The sequence below is a fragment of the Scyliorhinus torazame genome, chromosome 15, assembly GCF_047496885.1.
Source record: "Scyliorhinus torazame isolate Kashiwa2021f chromosome 15, sScyTor2.1, whole genome shotgun sequence".
NCBI lineage: Eukaryota > Metazoa > Chordata > Chondrichthyes > Carcharhiniformes > Scyliorhinidae > Scyliorhinus > Scyliorhinus torazame.
The window spans coordinates 135,715,106-135,733,407 of NC_092721.1; the positions used below are offsets into that span (position 1 = coordinate 135,715,106).

The 18,302-nt window shown below is 45.5% G+C and overlaps 1 protein-coding gene across 1 annotated transcript in view; it reads left to right on the forward strand.

The window, feature by feature from the left end:
- The window catches only part of ddx10 (DEAD (Asp-Glu-Ala-Asp) box polypeptide 10), a 388,230-nt gene that overhangs the window by 222,218 nt on the left and 147,710 nt on the right, over nt 1–18,302 (forward strand). The window contains exon 16 of the mRNA XM_072476795.1: nt 5,080–5,130. Coding sequence (XP_072332896.1) covers nt 5,080–5,130 — 51 coding nt within the window. The remainder of the gene's footprint in view (nt 1–5,079; nt 5,131–18,302) is intronic.

Here is an 18,302-nt window from a genome sequence, read left to right on the forward strand (position 1 = left end):
GTAGGAATGATGGTGTTGAAGGCTGAGCTGTAGTCAATAAATAGGAGTCTGACATAGGTGTCTTTGTTATCTAGGTGTTCCAGGGTAGAGTGCACAGCCATAGAGATGGCGTCTGCTGTGGGTTTCAGCTGTAGGCGAACTGTAGTGGATCAAGGCAAACCGGGAGGCTGGAGTTGATTCGTGCCATAACTAACCTTTCGAAGCACTTCATGATGATGGATGTCAGAGCCACTGGATGATAGTCATTAAGGCACGCTGCTTGGCTTTTTTTTGGTACAGGGATGATGGTCGTCTTCTTGAAGCAGATAGGGACCTCAGATTGTTGTAAAGAGAGGTTGATGATGTCTGCGAATACCCCCTGCCAGCTGATCCGCGCAAGACCTGAGTGCCCGTCCGGGTACCCCATCCGGGCCAGTGGCTTTCCATGGGTTGTCCTTTGAGAAGGCTGCTCTGACGTCTGCAGTGGTGATCTCAGATACAATTTCATCCGCGGCTTCTCGGGTGGAGGGCTCGCTCTCGCTGACCTCTTGCTCAAAGCGGGCATAGAATGCGTTGAGCTCATCAGGGAGGGGTGCGTTGGAGCCGACGATTTTACATACCTTCATCTTGAAGCCCGTTATATCTTGCAGACCTTGCCATAGACGGCGGGTATCCGTGTGGCTAACCTGGGACTCGAGCTTGGTCCGGTACTGTCTTTTGGCATCTTTGAATGATTTCTTTAGATCATATCTGGCTTTCTTGTTTTGGTCAGGGTCGCCTGACTTGAAAGCCTCAGACCTAGACTTCAGCAAGCAGTGGATATCCCTGTTCATCCAGGGTTTCCGGTTGGGAAACACGTGGATTTGCTTCTTTGGCACACAGTCTTCTACACACTTACTAATGAAGTCAGCTCCTGTAGTGGCGTACTCGTTCAGGCTGGTTGCAGAGTTTTTAAATACTGACCAGTCAACTGACTAAGCACTCCCGTTGGAGATCATCCGATTCCCCAGACCAACAATGTACGACTTTCTTTGACGGATTCTCCCGCTTCAGTTTTTGCTTATAAGCCGGGAGCAGGAGTACAGCCTTGTGGTCAGATTTGCCAAAGTGTGGGTGGGCGATAGAGCGGTAGGCATGTTTGCTATTTGTGTAGCAGTGGTCCAGGATGTTTGGGCCTCTGGTGGAACAGGTGACGTGTTGGTGGTAACTTGGTAGTACGCTCTTGAGCTTGGCCTGATGTTCTTAGTTTCATAAGGTTTTGATTGTCCTAGAGAAGGACAAGGAGCGATCCAGAGTAAAAATATTTGGGAGAGGGACAATTTCAATGGGGTGAGAACAACTTTGGCCCAGGTAAATTAGAATCAGAGGATAGTTCAGGTACAGTTGAGGAACATTCCCGCAAGGGAGAAAGGAAGGACAAACAAAGCAAAGCTCTGTGAATGATAAAAGCAATTGAGTGTAAGATGATAGATGTCAGGTTGATAATAAGAGTGAGAAACTGGCTGAATATATAAAGCACAGAGGGAAGTGAAAAAGGAAATATGAGAAGCAAAGAGAGAGTATGTGAAGCTACCGGCAGCTAACATAAAAAGGAATGAAAAAGTCTTTGCTTGGCGTAGAAATAGATAAAGGGTGATAAAAGGAGGACTGGGGTTGATTAGGGACCAAAAGGAGGATTTACATAGGGCAGTGGGCATGGCTGAGATGTATCTGGAAGGGTTTCCTCTTGGTGCTCTGGTTTCCTCAGTCCAAAAATGTGCAGATTAGGTGGGATCACTGGGATAGGGCGGGGGCTGGGTCGTGGTAGGATGTTCTTTCAGAGGTAAAAGCAAATTACTTTGGATGCTGGAATCTAAAACAAAAACAGAAAATACTGAATAATCTCTGCCTTTCAAAAGAGAATTGGATCATTATCTGAAGACAAATAAATTGTTGGGCTCCAGGGAAGAAATGGGACACTGGAACTAGTAAAGTTGCTCTTGCAGAGAGCCATCACATGAATGGCCTTATTCTGTCCTGTAACCATTCTATGATTCTGTAACTTTTAAGTTTCAATTAGATCACTTTGCATTCTCCTCTACTCCAGGGACTATAAGCCTGCTCTACTGAATCCCTCTACTTAGGCCAACCCCTTATTCCTGGAACAAGTATAGTGAACCTTTTGTCACACTCCCTCTAGTGCAAGTTCTTCCTTATGTAAGGAGATCGAAACAGCAGACAGCATTGGCTTCACCAAAGTCCTGTACAACTGTAGTAACAATTCCTTGCTCTTATACGCCATTTATTTTATTGGCTGCACCTGCATGTTAATTTTCTGTTATTCCATATATCAGGCACCCAGATCCTCTGAATGCAATTGTTTCCCACTCTCTCGCCATTCAAATGAATTCTGATCTTTTTCCCCCTACCAAAGTGGATAACTTTTCACTTTGCCACATTGTCTTTCATCGTCCATGCTCTTGCCCACTCACCCTACCAGTCTATATCCCTTTGCAGCCTCTGAGAGCACGGCTAATGCCTTAACTATGACTTTCCAAAGTCGCTTGATTCAGGAACCATTCCTTTAGTTGGAGAATTGTATATATCTCTCTGCTATTTAAGAAGGTGAGAGAGGGAAATGACAAATTTGTAGACCACTTTGCCAATTATGTGTTGTTGAGAACTTAATAAAGCTATAATTAAGGACAGAGTTACTCAACACCTTGAATGTTTTCAGCTGCTCAGAGGTAGCCAGCATGGATTTGGGGCGAACAGGTCTTATCTGATTAACCAAATTGAATGTTTTGAAGAAATGACTGAAGTCACAGATGGGGGATGTCTGTGGATGTTTACTTGGACTTTCAGAAGGCATTTCTCAAAGGCCATCGTAAGAGATTGTTAGTGAAAGTTTAAGCTCATGAAATTGATGGAAAATTATTGGCTAGGTTCAGAAATTGGCTGAGCGGGAGGAGACCGGGAATAGGGATAATGAACAGCTACTCTAATTGGCAGGATAAGACTAATAGAGTCAAAAAAGTCAAACAATAATCTATGATGGGCCACAACTGATCACTGTAACTACTAACAGTTGAGATGACAGGATAGAGAACCACATATATGCAAATTTGCTGAAGATGCAACAATAGGCAACCTTGTATGTTATGTAGATGGAAGCAAACTATGGGAGAGAGATATTAATAGATAAAGTGGGCAAAAATGTGGCAAATGGGCTGAATTCAAATTAGTTCAACATAGGAAAATTTGAGGTGATCCGTTCTGGGCCTAATATTGATAGATCGGAGTACTTTTCAAATGGTGAAAAGCTAGAAGTAGTTGCAGTTGTTAGGATACCGGACGAGAACCCCAAGCAATTTTTTTTAAATTTGTAAAACTGAGGAAAGGATACTTCACCCCAGGAGTGATGACTCTGACCAATGGGTGTCTTTTATGTTAACACAAACTTTAATTTAAACACATAATTAACCACATTAACATCAAATTAATGGCTTTACAATTATTAGTTAAACAGTTTTAAATAAAAGGGAATATTTGAACTTCCTAGCTATACCTGCTCCTAATTCCAATTAAGCAACCCAATACAGTTCAAATGCCATTTATAAATAAAGTTAACACAACAGGTTTACTTGCTTAGCGGTGTAGAAACTTTTGGAGAAAGTTGCCTTCATGATCAGATTCTGTACATTTGCTCAATCTAACAGCATTTAACTTAAAATCCTATAATAGTCTGCAAAACTACAGACAGATCTGGCTCTTCCCATTAGTTACATCATCTGTATCCCACTAAGTTCCATGACATGCTTAGCTAGGACTAAACACCACTTCCTCATAAATTATCGACACTCCAGAGAATCTCCGGCAATCAGAATACTATTCTATTAGCCCTTTTATCTGTAATCAAGTAAGTGGTTGGGAGAAATGATTACCTCACCTTTTATGACTCTTTAATTACAGCTTTAGTAGACAGACCCTGATATGTATTTCAATCCAGGATTTTTACTAACATTACTGCCACAAGTATGAAATGTAATATATATCAATTTCTACATTCATCACACAGTTCAAAGAGACATAATGGCACATATACATAGATCATTAAAATGTCGTGGACATTGCACAAAATATAAAAAATGAAATATTGGCCGATGGATCTGGAGGAATAGAGATCCAAAGGATTGGAAGTCAAGCTAAGATATGCAAAGCCTGATTACATCATTTGTGGAGTATTGTGTTTAATTCTAGTCACCAGAAATTAGGAAGAATTTATTGGTTTTGGACAAAGTGCAGAGTAGATTTGCTTGCATAATACCTGAACTCCAAGGGTTAAATTAGATCAAATTAGGATTATATTCCTTGAAAATTAGATGTTTCAGCATACTCTTCACAACTGCTTCCAAGATATTAAGGGGAACTGACAGGTTAGATAGAGAGAAACAATCTCCACTGGTTGCGGAATCTTGGGTTTAGAGGAAATAGCCTAGAAATTAGAGCCATAAACGGATATGGGGCGAGGGTGAGTAAATGGAGTTAGGTGGTATGGTGTAATTGAATGGCTGCTAAGCACACTTGAGGCCTAATGGCCTACTCCTGTTTCTAAGTTCTTACAGACTTGAAATTATTTGCAAACAATTCTTTGAATTAATCCATTTCCTCTCTGAAATGTATCCACTGAGTTTGACCATTAAGGCCAGGGTAATTTTTCATAAGCACAGGGTATTTGTCTCTTTCCTGGCTATGTATCTGTAAATTTTGGATTGATTTCACTTTTATGCACTGTGCCCCATCCCAATAGGAACTGGACTGAGACTGCCAAGAATAATTTGAGTTAGGAATTTTCAACCATCAGACAAAGAGATTTTTATTCTGTTAGCTTGGGCAGAATTACCACAGGTCTTATTACTTGGCACCACTCAAACCTCATGGGAAACCTTTAAAATCACAAAAAGCAAAAAATGGTTATGAAGCGAGGGTTGATACTCTGGGCGATAAAGAAATGGAAATTACTTCTTGCTGAAAAATTATTGAACATAAAGGATTGGTTCACTATGTATTTTGTGGTTATTGCGATTCAACAAAATGAATTCATTTTTCTTCTGTTTTAAGATAAAGAGGCTCAAGGAGAAAACGGCAAGGAAGGCAACGAGAAAGAAAGATGTAAGTGTTTTGCTTTTGTATATTATTAGTCTTCTTATAAGTTGGAAGTATATAATTCAAATACAGCACACTGTAGCAACATTGAAGTATCCTAGACACAGTCTACTAATAACTTGATACAGATGGTTCACCTCCCCAGATTAGGTATTCAAACTAGAACTAATATGGCACTGAATTTGTCAACACTGACTTCCCAATAGGTTTTAAATGTATGCAGTGTGACGATTGAACAATTACTGCTATTTTTATTTTAAAATGCAGCCTTAAAATGATTTCATTTTGTAATGGATGTCTCCAACACAATTTGCACCCTTGACTTTCAGGAATTAAAACAATGAACTAACTATAGACTTCCAGCAGTAGTCGCTTCAATCATATTAAGAGTTTCAGCTGCCTTAATCAACTTTAGAATGAATTCATTAGCAAACACTATACCAGTAATATTTTGATATGATGATCACTGCTTAGAAGTAATTTAATAGCATTTAGCTTTTCCTGAGTTATCATGACAGAACCGTTGCTCATTGAATACAAATCCTGTTTTTGTTTTTTAATTTTCAGTCTGTCGCGGTCTTGAACTGATGTTTGGCTCAGAGTCCTGTTGAAATAAGTAGTTCTAATATGAATAGGTTACTGTTCGTGAGAATTGTAAATGTTGTTGGCAAACAGCAGAATAAGGTACTTTTCTGGAGGTGTGGAGTGCATTTGCTTTATCCACGTTTTATCCACATTTACTGAGCATGTGATGAGATGCTTGTGTACACCAAGGTACCACCAAGTTCTCTTTCCCACCTCCTCTTGATAAAATGCATTAGAGTGTTCTGACTGTTAAACCTTTCTGAATCATGAGTGGGATGCGTGGGAAGGGGCTGTGCTCATGGGTACATGAGATTGGTAATGTATGTCCAAATCAGCATGATTCTTTCACTGAAGGGAAGTTTGGGGGCGTTTTTTTTGGCAGCGCCCATCCAAATATGCAGATAGATGTATTTGTGGTATGTTGGTTGGTGAGAAAATGTTCAAGTTGGTTAGTTCCCTGAGTTAGTTCCTTCAGCGCTTGATGCTATCCCAGCAGTACCTTTCAGGACTTGGCCAGCTCCGTCAGTGGTGGAAATACTACAAAGCCACTGTGGTGGTGGACATTGAAGTCATTGCCTCCCTTGTCCGCGTGCTGCGAGAACCTCCCCCAATTGATGTAATAAATGGAGAGTCCTGATTCATCAGTTGAGGAAGGGTGGTAGGTACTAATCATCAGGAGTTATTTTTAGCCAGGCTTGACCTGAATTCACAGACTACATCACTTTGTGTGCAGTGTCCTAATCTCCAGGGAACCTATCCTGCTGATAGGGCAGAATTGATGCATGTTTGATATGTAGCCAACATTACAAATGCAGATAGGTCAACAATAATAGAAGACATCTGTTTAAAAATACCACTTTAATGCAAGTCAACTATTTGAATTTATATTGTAGACTGACATTGAGATGTGCATCTATGTCAACTCAGCTGTTTTACAGCATGTTGTAAATTAGTTATCCTGTACAGGACAGTATTTCAGACCGCTTTCAAGTGAATGTTTACATTTTGTCCTAATAATATATCTCTTTTTAAAAAATTCTATATATCATTATTACATTGCGTTTTCATCATCCCAACGAAGATCAGAATCTCTTGAGTAAGTTAATGATACTTGCAGTAAATTTTGTTTGTGGCTTGCTTTGCTAGCTGCATTAGTTAAGAACAAATCCTTTATCACAGTGAAGTTGTGTTTTTTTTTTTAAAGCAGTGCAAGTATATTTTCATGTACATGGTCATCAAGGTGAGTAAAAACTGAGTGTACACTTAAGGTGAAAGAGAAGCTATGAAAGAGAAGCTATTTAAGAAAACACAGCAGGAATGAGAGATAACACTTTGCATTTGCAGAATGAGAAATGAGATTTGCATATTGCATTATTTGAATATAGCAATTGGGGGGAAATGATTACGGGTGCAAAAAATATAAGACGACTCAGGTGGTCAAGAATGATTCTGAGCACACCTGGCAGTATCTATGGAGAGAAGCGATAAGGTAATGTTTAGGGTAGGGACTCTTCAAAACTGTAAAATACACATATTTAGGATACATGAAATAAATTCAATCTTCCACTTAAGTCTTAAAAACAGTCATTACCCAAGGGTAATTTTATCTTGGCATTTCTTTTCAAATTGGCAGTGAGTTATTGTCAGCTGGAGCAAAAATCTATAGTAATCTGTAAACCACCACAGAATATATCAGTCTTCATGTATTATAAAATCTACTTTTGTTTGAGATTTCAAAAGTAAGATTTCAGAAATCTTTAGTTTCCTAAATATGAACCAGAGAAAATGACCCTTGACTCTGGTGCCAGTAGGTGTTTGTGTGGTGATGTTACTTCACATCTGGAGGAGTCCTATCGAACATCTACAGTGAGTCTTCCTGGAACCATTGACATGGAGCCTGAGAGGAAGGAAATGTTTGCTGCTGAGAACTTACTTGAGCATATTGCCTGTGACAAATTGTCTTGGTGGAAAACCAAGCAGCTCGAGGCATAACATCCTGGTCAGCTACCACAAAACCTCTTTTTGGGAGTATGAATGATAATACTCGGCAGGTAGCCAAGTGAATTCTTGTATTTTAGAACATTGGCCAAAGTCTCAGATTACAATTTTACAACTTTTAATGTTGTTAAACCCGTTGTGCAGAATATAGTATCAGAAAAGGTTAATTATATCAGGGTGGAGTAAATTAATTGTGAATTTTCGAGCATGTTGCACAAACATCATGATTTTTAGCCACCTAGCCTTTGCTGGTATTACAGCTTCTGATAACTTGATGCCCTATCTACCTATGAATCATGCTTAATGATAAAAGCTGCATTCAATTTGAATTGTGATGTCTTGAGCAAGACATCTAAATATGTCTTTAAATGGTCTAAATATGTAATGCCAGCTTCTTGCAAGTAAGTTTTCGCAGCCAATGCTGTTAGGCCCTTGGGAAGACATTTTGCTTTTTAAAAAAAAACCAATCATTTTGTCAACCATTTATTGGTGCTGATTCATATCTGCTAAAACCACTCAGAATTTTTACTCTTCCTCTCTTCGGCAAGCATGGTTGCCGGCCCACCTTAATCAGGCACCTGCTCATTCTCCATTTAGCCTGTTCTCATTTTGCTTCCACTTCCCTTCATGAGCCATTCTGCTCTGGTGGTGATGGAGGTTGGACAGGGGGATGGAGAGGTGTGCATGGTTAAGGAGGATCTTGTAGGAGAACAAGGAGGTGAAGGGGCAGAGGTAATTAAAAAAAAAAAAAATCAGAGTACCCATTTTTTCCCCAATTAAGGGGCAATTTAGCATGGCCAATCAACTTACCCTGCACATCTTTGGGTTGTGGGGGTGAGACCCACTCAGACACGGGGAGAATGTGCAAAGTCCACACGGACAGTGACCCAGGATCAGGATCGAATCCGGGTCCTCGGCGCCGTGAGGCAGCAGTGTTAACCACTGCGCCACCATGCGCACAAGGGCAAAGGTTTGATCTTCCTGCAGCACACTAGAGACTGGTTGTTGGACAGTCTCACAGCAGTGATAGTGGAGGAAGGCAAAGGGAGTAGATGACAAAAAAAGAGCTGAGTGTATATGCATATGCAAGCAGCATACTTGTAGAAGTTGACCCCATGTCTGATGTTGCCAGTTTTGATAAGGAAGATCAGTGTCGAGAATAAATCCTTTGGTGATTCCCAAATAATGGTGCATTGGACAACTGAAAGAGATGAAAAGCATGTCTACACAGATGTAAAATTCTGTCTGCATAAACTCTAATGAAATAGCTTTTCAATTACTCTGTTATCCATATCAATTTGATATGCTCACATGCTTTATGGCAGCTAGGTCCTCCTTCGCTCCACATCTTTTACTCTTCGCCACTGGAGCTGGGCACATGCTTTGCTGCCTGAGAGTCTCACCTGGTGTCAGTCATGAAAGTCGGGTGAGGCAGCTGCTTTAGAATTTAAGAGCAGATAAGTCAGTACGGAGTGGCTGAATGCCACTTCCGTGAAGTTGACACCCATGATTTCTTGCAAATCAACAGTGACAAAATTAGAGCTGCTTTAGCTTTACTGAATTTCCCTGACCTGGTTCCTAATCCAACCCTGTACCTGATGCCCACAAAAGTTTAATTTTTTATTGGGTTGATAACTCAAAACTATAGTGTGAACTGGAGTAAGGGTCTCACAGGAATATACAAGAAGAAGTTATTGAAACTTTAAAGTAAACATGCTCTTGGTTTAATGGGACTGTGTTACATTAACTCAGATAGTTGATGAAAACCTTTTCTCTCAACAGCTTTAGGTGTTATCTAAATTATTTTGGACATTGCCTCGAAAGATCTGGAATGACAATGACTCATTTTTTACTTTTTCTCAGATTATGTTATGAATTGAGTCATAGTTCTTGGTTCTGTATTTTTCTTCATTCTAGATCAGAGTTGGACCGTCTTTCTGAAAAGATTATAAGGTAGAAAACATGTATTTAGAAAAATATGAAACAGCATCATACAGTTAACAAATATGTTTTATTCTAGAATTATACAAGTGGATCTCTTGTACTGTTGCACATGGTTAACTTGAAGTGAACACAGACAACTTCAGTTTTTTCCTGTGGGGTTTGTAAGGACCTGAGTAGTTCCTGCTTTGTACCCTGCTCCATCATTTTGAGCTTCTCCCATCAACTAACTCCCAGTGCATCTCAGAACCCATGGCTATATCATTCACTGCTGCTCCACTCATTCACATTATTCTCCTTACTCACTTGCATTATTACCCCTATCTGCTCCTCTTCTATTCCTGCATCATTCCCCCACCCCATCTCACCGACATCGGAACCCATACCCCACATTCCATTCACTTACCGTGGGAAATTACTGTCTCTCTTTCAATGGGACCTTTAAACTCACATGCTTTATGGCAGCTAGGTCCTCCTTCGCTCCACATCTTTTACTCTTCGCCACTGGAGCTAGGCACATGCTTTGCTGCCTGAGAGTCTCACCTGGCGTCAGTCATGAAGGTCGGGTGAGGCAGCTGCTTTAGAATTTAAGAGCAGATAAGTCAGTACGGAGTGGCTGAATGCCACTTCCGTGAAGTTGACACCCATGATTTCTTGCACCTCAACAGTGACAAAATTAGAGCTGCTTTAGCTTCACTGAATTTCCCTGACCTGGTTCCTAATCCAACCCTGTACCTGATGCCCACAAAAGTTTAAATACAGCTTGGATGACCTGCTTAACTTTCAGTTTCAAACCCCATATCAGCACTGAGAGTGCCTGCTTCCAACTGTGAGACATCCCCTGCCTCCAGTTCTACCATATGACCACAGCCATTGAAACTGTCACCCATGTCTGTCACTCTGGGTTGCACTTTTCAAGTGTCCTCTTTGCTAACCTCCCAAGCTATATACACTCCAGCTCATTGAGAACTCCACTGCCCATATCTTATCCCACTCAAATCACCTCCTGCATATTGACCTCCATTGACTCCTTTCCCGTCAGTACGTTTAGTATGAGATCCTCATCTCGAGTCCCTGCGTGTCCATGCCCCACCTCTAGCATTTCAATCTGTTCAGCCTTGCACCCCTCTCAGCACTGTTTTTTTTTAATAAACATTTTATTGAGGTATTTTTGGTATTATAACAACAACAAAATAAACAATGTACGTGAAACGATAAATATAGTGCAAAAGCCATCTCCCTCCCTTACAGGTCCCACCTTTCTTAACCCCCTACTCTAAGCTAAACTAACCCCCCCTCCCCCTCTGCTGACGATTAATTTTCCGCGAAGAAGTCGACGAACGGTTGCCACCTCCGGGCGAACCCTAACAGTGACCCTCTCAAAGCGAACTTGATTTTCTCCAAACGGAGAAAGCTAGCCATGTCCGATAGCCAGGTCTCCGACTTCGGGGGCTTTGAGTCCCTCCAAGCTAATAGTATCCGTCTCCGGGCTACCAGGGAAGCAAAGGCCAGAACGTCTGCCTCTTTCTCCTGGATTCCCGGGTCTTCCGACACCCCGAAAATCGCCACCTCTGGACTCAGTGCCACCCTTGTTTTTAACACCGTGGACATGACATCTGCAAACCCCTGCCAAAATCCTCTAAGCTTCGGGCATGTCAAGAACATGTGAACATGGTTCGCTGGTCCTCCCACACATTTTGCACTCCTGTCTTCCACCCCAAAGAATCTGCTCATCTGGGCCACTGTCATGTGAGCCCGATGAACGACCTTGAATTGTATCAGGCCGAGCCTGGCACATGTTGCGGACGGGTTGACTCTACTCAACGCGTCCGCCCATTGACCATCCTCTATCTCTCCTCCCAGCTCCTCCTCCCACTTGCGATTCAGCTCCTCGGTCTGCGTCTCCTCTGACCCCATAAGTTCCTTGTAAATGTCCGAGCCGCTCCCTTCTCCTACCCACCCTCTGGAAACTATCCTGTCCTGAATCCCCCTTAGCGGTAGGAGTGGGAAGGTTGACACCGGTTTACGTAGGAAGTCCCGCACCTGCAGATACCTGAATTTGTTTCCCCTCGCCAACCCAAACTTCTCCTCCAGCACCCTCATACTCTGAAAGCTCCCCTCTATAAACATATCCCCCATCCTTGCAATCTCTGCTCTCCGCCATATCCGGAACCCCCCATCCATACTTTCCGGGGCAAACCGGTGATTATTACAGATTGGGGACCAGACCGATGCTCCCTCTGCTCCCACATGTCTCCTCCATTGCCGCCAGACTCTCGGGGCCGCCACCACCATGGGGCTGGTGGAGTACCGTGCTGGCGGGAATGGCAGAGGTGCAGTTACCAATGCCCCCGGACTGGTGCCCTTGCATGAAGCCGCCTCCATACGCTCCCATGCCGAACCCTCCCCCACCACCCACTTCCTGATCATGGCTATATTCGCTGCCCAGTAATGGTTACTAAAATTTGGCAGCGCCAGCCCGCCCTCTCCCCGACTCCGCTAAGCATTACCTTCCTTACTCGCGGGGTCTTGCCTGCCCAAACAAAGCCAGAGATCACTTTGTTGACCCGTTTAAAAAACGACCGCGGAATAAAGATGGAAAGACATTGAAACACGAACAGAAATCTCGGGAGGACCGTCATCTTCATCGTCTGCACCGTCCCAGCCAGTGACAACGGCAGCGCGTCCCACCTCCGAAAATCATCCTTCATTTGGTCTACTAGTCGGGCCAGATTTAATTTATGCAGCCGATCCCATTCCCGCGCCACTTAAATGCCTAGGTACCTAAAGCTTCCCCCTACTAATCTAAACGGCAGCTCCCCTAATCGCCTCGCCTGTCCCCCCGCCTGGACCGCAAACATCTCACTTTTCCTCATATTTAGCTTATACTCCAAAAACCGGCCAAATTCCCCTAGAATCCTCATGATTTCTCCCATCCCCTCCATTGGGTCCGATTCATACAGAAGCAGGTCATCTGCATAGAGCGAGACTCTGTGCTCCACACACCCCGGACCAGCCCCTTGAGGCTCTCGTTCGTGGCCCAGAGCCGGGCCGGATACAACAGTACGATCTTCACCCTTTTCTTAAAAAGGATCGACCCAATCTGGTCGAAGCCTGCTCTTCTCCTGGCCACCTCCACACCCTGGTCCTGGTAAACCCACAGGACACTGTCGTCCCACCCACAGCTCCGTGTCTGCATGGCCCACTGCAGAACACGCTCCCCATCCAAGTACCTGTGGAATCCCACCACCACCATCCCCGGGGGGCCCCCCACCCGCAGCCTCCCCGCGAGTGCTCCGTGAGCCCCGTCCACTTCCAAGGGCCGGGAGAATGCCCCATCCACCAGCAGCTTCTCAAACATGTCTGCGATGTATGCCCCAGCGTCCGCTCCTTCGGACCCCTCCGGGAGCCCAACGATTCTCAAGTTCTGCCGGCGGGACCTATTCTCTAGGTCCTCCACCTTCTCCAGGAGCTTCTTCTGCTGGTCTCTCAGCATCCCCACCTCCAACTCCACCGCAGTTTGATTTTCCTCCTGCTCAACCAGCGCCTTCTCTCCTTCTGGATCGCCCGATCTTGGCCATCCAATCTAAGCTCCAGCCGCTCAATTGACTCATCGGGTCCAAGCAGTCCCATTTCTGCTTAGCAAAGCCTTCCTGAATAACTTGCATCAGCTGCTCCGTTGACCGCTGGGTTGACCAGCGGTCCGGTCCTCCGCCATGCTGTCTCCCGCTGCAGCTTCCACCCAAGCCTTCTCTGTCTTTCTGTTTCTGCCTTTACGAGCACTTCTAGTCCTTCTCTCCGTGTACCGATGTGGGAATTCAGTACACAATTGCCTCTGTCACCAGTTTTACAATTCAAGTCCGGTAGAAAATCAGGGGAAAAGGTCATTTAAGATGCATCTAGACAGATTATATGAACGGGTGGGGAACAGAGGGAAGTAGATCCTTGGAAAATAGAAGACAGGTTTAGATAAATGATCTGGATCGGCGCATATGGGAGGGCCGAAGGGCCTGTTCCTGTGCTGTAATTTTCTTTGTTCTTCTTTGTTCTTGACTCGAGCGGGGGCCACCAAATGAGCGACTTAACTCCTTCATAGCCGCCACTGGAAGTCCCCCCCCCCTCTCAGCGCTGTTGCCCTCAGATTGAGGTATCGACTGACGTGGCGGGCAAAGAAACATTACAAGAAGTTCTGTACAACTGAATCTTTATTACTATTTAAAACACTAGGTAAACACTGAACTGCCCTTTATTCTACTGGTTGAAGAGCAAAAGACTTATGGCTTGGACTCAAATACTAGCCAATGCAATGTGACAAATCTCTCTTCTTAAATTGGACTGGTCTTCTCCTTGTCTGAGTCTCGGACTCACGGCAGTCTTCTTCCGCAGGTCTCGCTGCTGAGGCTGCTAGCTTCTCCCATTGTATCCAGTTTCTTCCAGCATCGAGAAAGTTCTTTAACCATGCACGTGGATGACCTGTTAGCTTTCTCAATGTTAGTTTCTCAATGTAAGCTTGCACACATCTGTTGGCCTTTCTCTCTTTATTTTTCTTTGTTTTAGTATTCTTTTTTTTTTTTTTTTTTTTTTATAAATGTTTTATTGAAAATTTTTTCCCAAACAACAATTTTTCCCCTCTTACAAAGCAAACGCAACAATAACAATACAGAAATTTTAAACAATACACAAGTAACAAAACCCCTTTATCTTTGACCTAAACTAAACCCCCCCTCCCCCCCCCCCCCCCCCCTCCCCCTGGGTTGCTGCTGCTGGTCATCTGTCTTCCCTCTAACGTTCCCCTAGGTAGTCGAGAAATGGCTGCCACCGCCTGGTGAACCCTTGAGCCGATCCTCTCAGGGCAAACTTTATCTGCTCCAGTTTAATGAACCCCGCCATATCATTTACCCAGGCCTCCAGTCCGGGGGGTTTCGCCTCCTTCCACATGAGTAGGATCCTGCGCCGGGCTACTAGGGACGCAAAGGCCACAACGTCGGCCTCTTTCGCCTCCTGCACTCCCGACTCTTCCGCAACTCCAAATAGAGCTAACCCCCAGCCTGGTTTGACCCGGGCCTTCACCACCCGCGAAATCACTCCCGTCACTCCCTTCCAATACCCTTCCAGTGCCGGGCATGCCCAAAACATATGTGCGTGGTTTGCCGGGCTCCCGCCACACCTCCCACATTTGTCCTCCACTCCAAAGAACCTGCTCAATCTTGCTCCCGTTATGTGTGCTCTATGTAGCACCTTAAATTGAATCAGGCTAAGCCTGGCGCATGAGGAAGAGGAATTTACCCTGCTTAGGGCATCAGCCCACATACCCTCCTCTATCTCCTCCCCTAGTTCTTCTTCCCACTTTCCTTTTAGTTCGCCCACCGACTCCTCCCCCTCTTCCCTCATCTCTCGGTAAATCTCTGACACCTTGCCCTCTCCGACCCACACCCCTGAAAGCACCCTGTCCTGTATCCCCTGTGTCGGGAGCAATGGAAATTCCCTCACCTGTTGTCTAGTAAATGCCCTCACCTGCATATATCTCAAGAAATTTCCCCGGGGCAACTTATACTTTTCCTCCAATGCTCCCAAGCTCGCAAAAGTCCCATCTATAAATAAATCTCCCACCCTCCTAATTCCCAACTGGAACCAGCTCTGAAATCCTCCATCCATTCTTCCTGGGGTGAACCTATGGTTGTTCCTGATTGGGGACCCCACCAGGGCTCCCCGCACCCCTCTCTGTCGCCTCCACTGTCCCCAGATATTCAATGTTGCCGCCACCACCGGGTTCGTGGTAAACTTTTTAGGTGAGATCGGTAGCGGCGCCGTCACCAGCGCCTCTAAACTCGTCCCTTTACAGGACTTTCTCTCCAGTCTTTCCCACGCCGCTCCCTCACCCTCCATCATCCATTTACGTATCATTGCCACATTGGCGGCCCAATAGTAATCGCCCAAGTTCGGTAGTGCCAATCCTCCTCTGTCCCTACTACGCTGAAGGAACCCCCTCCTTACTCTCGGAACTTTCCCTGCCCACACGAAGCTCGTGATGCTCCTGTCTATTTTATTAAAAAAGGTCTTAGTGATTAGTATAGGGAGACATTGAAATACAAATAAGAACCTCGGGAGGACCATCATCTTAATTGCTTGCACCCTGCCCGCCAGTGATAGAGGCTGCATGTCCCACCTCTTGAAGTCCTCCTCCATTTGTTCTACCAACCGTGTCAGATTAAGTCTGTGCAAGGTTCCCCAGCTCCTAGCGATCTGAATCCCCAGGTATCGGAAGTTTCTTTCCACTTTCCTTAGAGGCAAGCCTTCTATCTCTCTACTCTGGTCCCCTGGATGTATCACAAATAATTCACTCTTCCCCATGTTTAGCCTATACCCCGAGAAATCCCCGAACCCCCTCAAAATTCGCATAACCTCTATCATTCCCCCCGCTGGGTCCGACACGTATAACAATAGGTCATCCGCATATAACGAGACTCGGTGTTCTTCTCCCCCTCTAATCACCCCTCTCCATTTCCTGGAGTCTCTCAACGCCATGGCCAGAGGTTCAATTGCCAACGCGAACAACAATGGAGACAGCGGGCATCCCTGTCTTGTTCCCCTATATAGTCGGAAATACTCCGATCTATGTCGACCTGTAACTACGCTTGCCGTTGGAGCCCCATAAAGAAGTCTAACCCAGCTAATAAACCCGTTCCCAAACCCAAACCTCCTTAACACTTCCCATAAATACTCCCACTCCACCCTATCAAATGCCTTCTCTGCGTCCATTGCCGCCACTATCTCTGCCTCCCCCTCCACTGGGGGCATCATTATCACCCCTAATAGTCGTCGCACGTTAACATTCAGTTGTCTCCCTTTTACGAACCCTGTCTGGTCTTCGTGCACCACCCCCGGGACACAGTCCTCTATCCTCGATGCCAGTACCTTTGCCAACAATTTGGCGTCCACGTTCAACAATGAAATGGGTCTATAGGACCCGCACTGCAACGGATCTTTATCCCTCTTCAAAATTAACGATATCGTCGCCTCCGACATCGTCGGGGGTAGAGTCCCCCCTTTCCTGGCCTCATTGAACGTCCTCACCATCAACGGGGCCAACAAGTCCACATATTTTCTGTAATACTCCACCGGGAACCCGTCTGGTCCTGGGGCCTTCCCTGCTTGCATGCTTCCCAGTCCCTTAATAACCTCGTCCACCCCAATCGGTGCCCCCAGGCCTACCACCCCCCGCTCCTCCACTTTCGGGAACCTCAATTGGTCCAGGAACTGCCGCATCCCCTCCTCTCCCTCTGGGGGTTGAGACCTATACAGTTCCTCATAGAAGGTCTTGAACACCTCATTTATCTTTCCTGCCCTTCGCACCGTGTCTCCCCTTTCGTCTCTAATTCCTCCTATTTCCCTCGCTGCTGCCCTCTTTCGCAATTGATGAGCCAACAGGCGACTCGCCTTTTCCCCATATTCATACCTCCTCCCCTGTGCCTTCCTCCACAGTACCTCCGCCTTTCTGGTGGTCAGAAGGTCAAATTCCGTCTGGAGTCGTCTCCTCTCCCTGTACAATTCCTCCTCCGGGGTCTCTGCAAATTCCCTATCCACCCTTAAAATCTCCCCCAGTAATCTTTCCCTTTCCTTGGCCTCTGTTTTCCTTTTGTGGGCCCCAATGGAGATCAGCTCTCCTCTGACCACCGCTTTTAGTGCTTCCCATACCACTCCCACAGGGACCTCGCCGTCGTCATTGACCTCCAGGTATCTCTCAATACACCCCCGCACTCTTGCACACACTCCCTCATCCGCCATCAGTCCCACATCTAATCGCCAGAGTGTTCTCTGCTCCCTTTCCTCTCCTAATTCCAGGTCCACCCAATGTGGGGCATGATCCGAAACCGCTATGGCTGAGTACTCAGCTTCTTCCACCCTAGAGATCAACGACCTTCCCAAAACAAAAAAATCTATCCGGGAGTACACTTTATGGACATGGGAGAAGAAGGAATACTCCCTAGCCCTAGGTCTAAGAAATCGCCATGGATCCACTCCCCCCATTTGGTCCATAAACCCCTTAAGTACCTTGGCCGCTGCCGGCCTTCTTCCGGTCCTTGAGCTGGATCTATCTAGCCCCGGGTCCAGCACCGTATTAAAGTCCCCTCCTAAAATCAAGTTTCCTACCTCCAGGTCCGGTATACGCCCCAGCATCCGTCTCATAAATCCCGCATCGTCCCAGTTTGGGGCATACACGTTAACCAACACGACCTCCATTCCCTCCAGCCTGCCACTCACCATTACATATCTACCTCCGCTATCTGCTACGATGTTCTTTGCTTCAAATGCGACCTGTTTCCCCACCAAAATGGCCACCCCTCTATTCTTTGCGTCCAGTCCTGAGTGGAACACCTGTCCCACCCATCCTTTCCTTAGCCTAACTTGGTCCGCCACCTTTAGGTGCGTCTCTTGGAGCATAACCACGTCTGCCCTTAGTCCTTTCAAATGCGCGAGCACTCTGGCCCTTTTTATCGGTCCGTTCAGGCCTCTCACGTTCCACGTGATCAGCCTCACTAGGGGGCTACCTGCCCCCCTCCCGTGTCGACTAGCCATTACCTTCTCTAGGCCAGTCCCATATCCCGCCTCCGCGCTCCCGCTCGCTCCCCCAGCGTCGCACACCATCCCCGCCC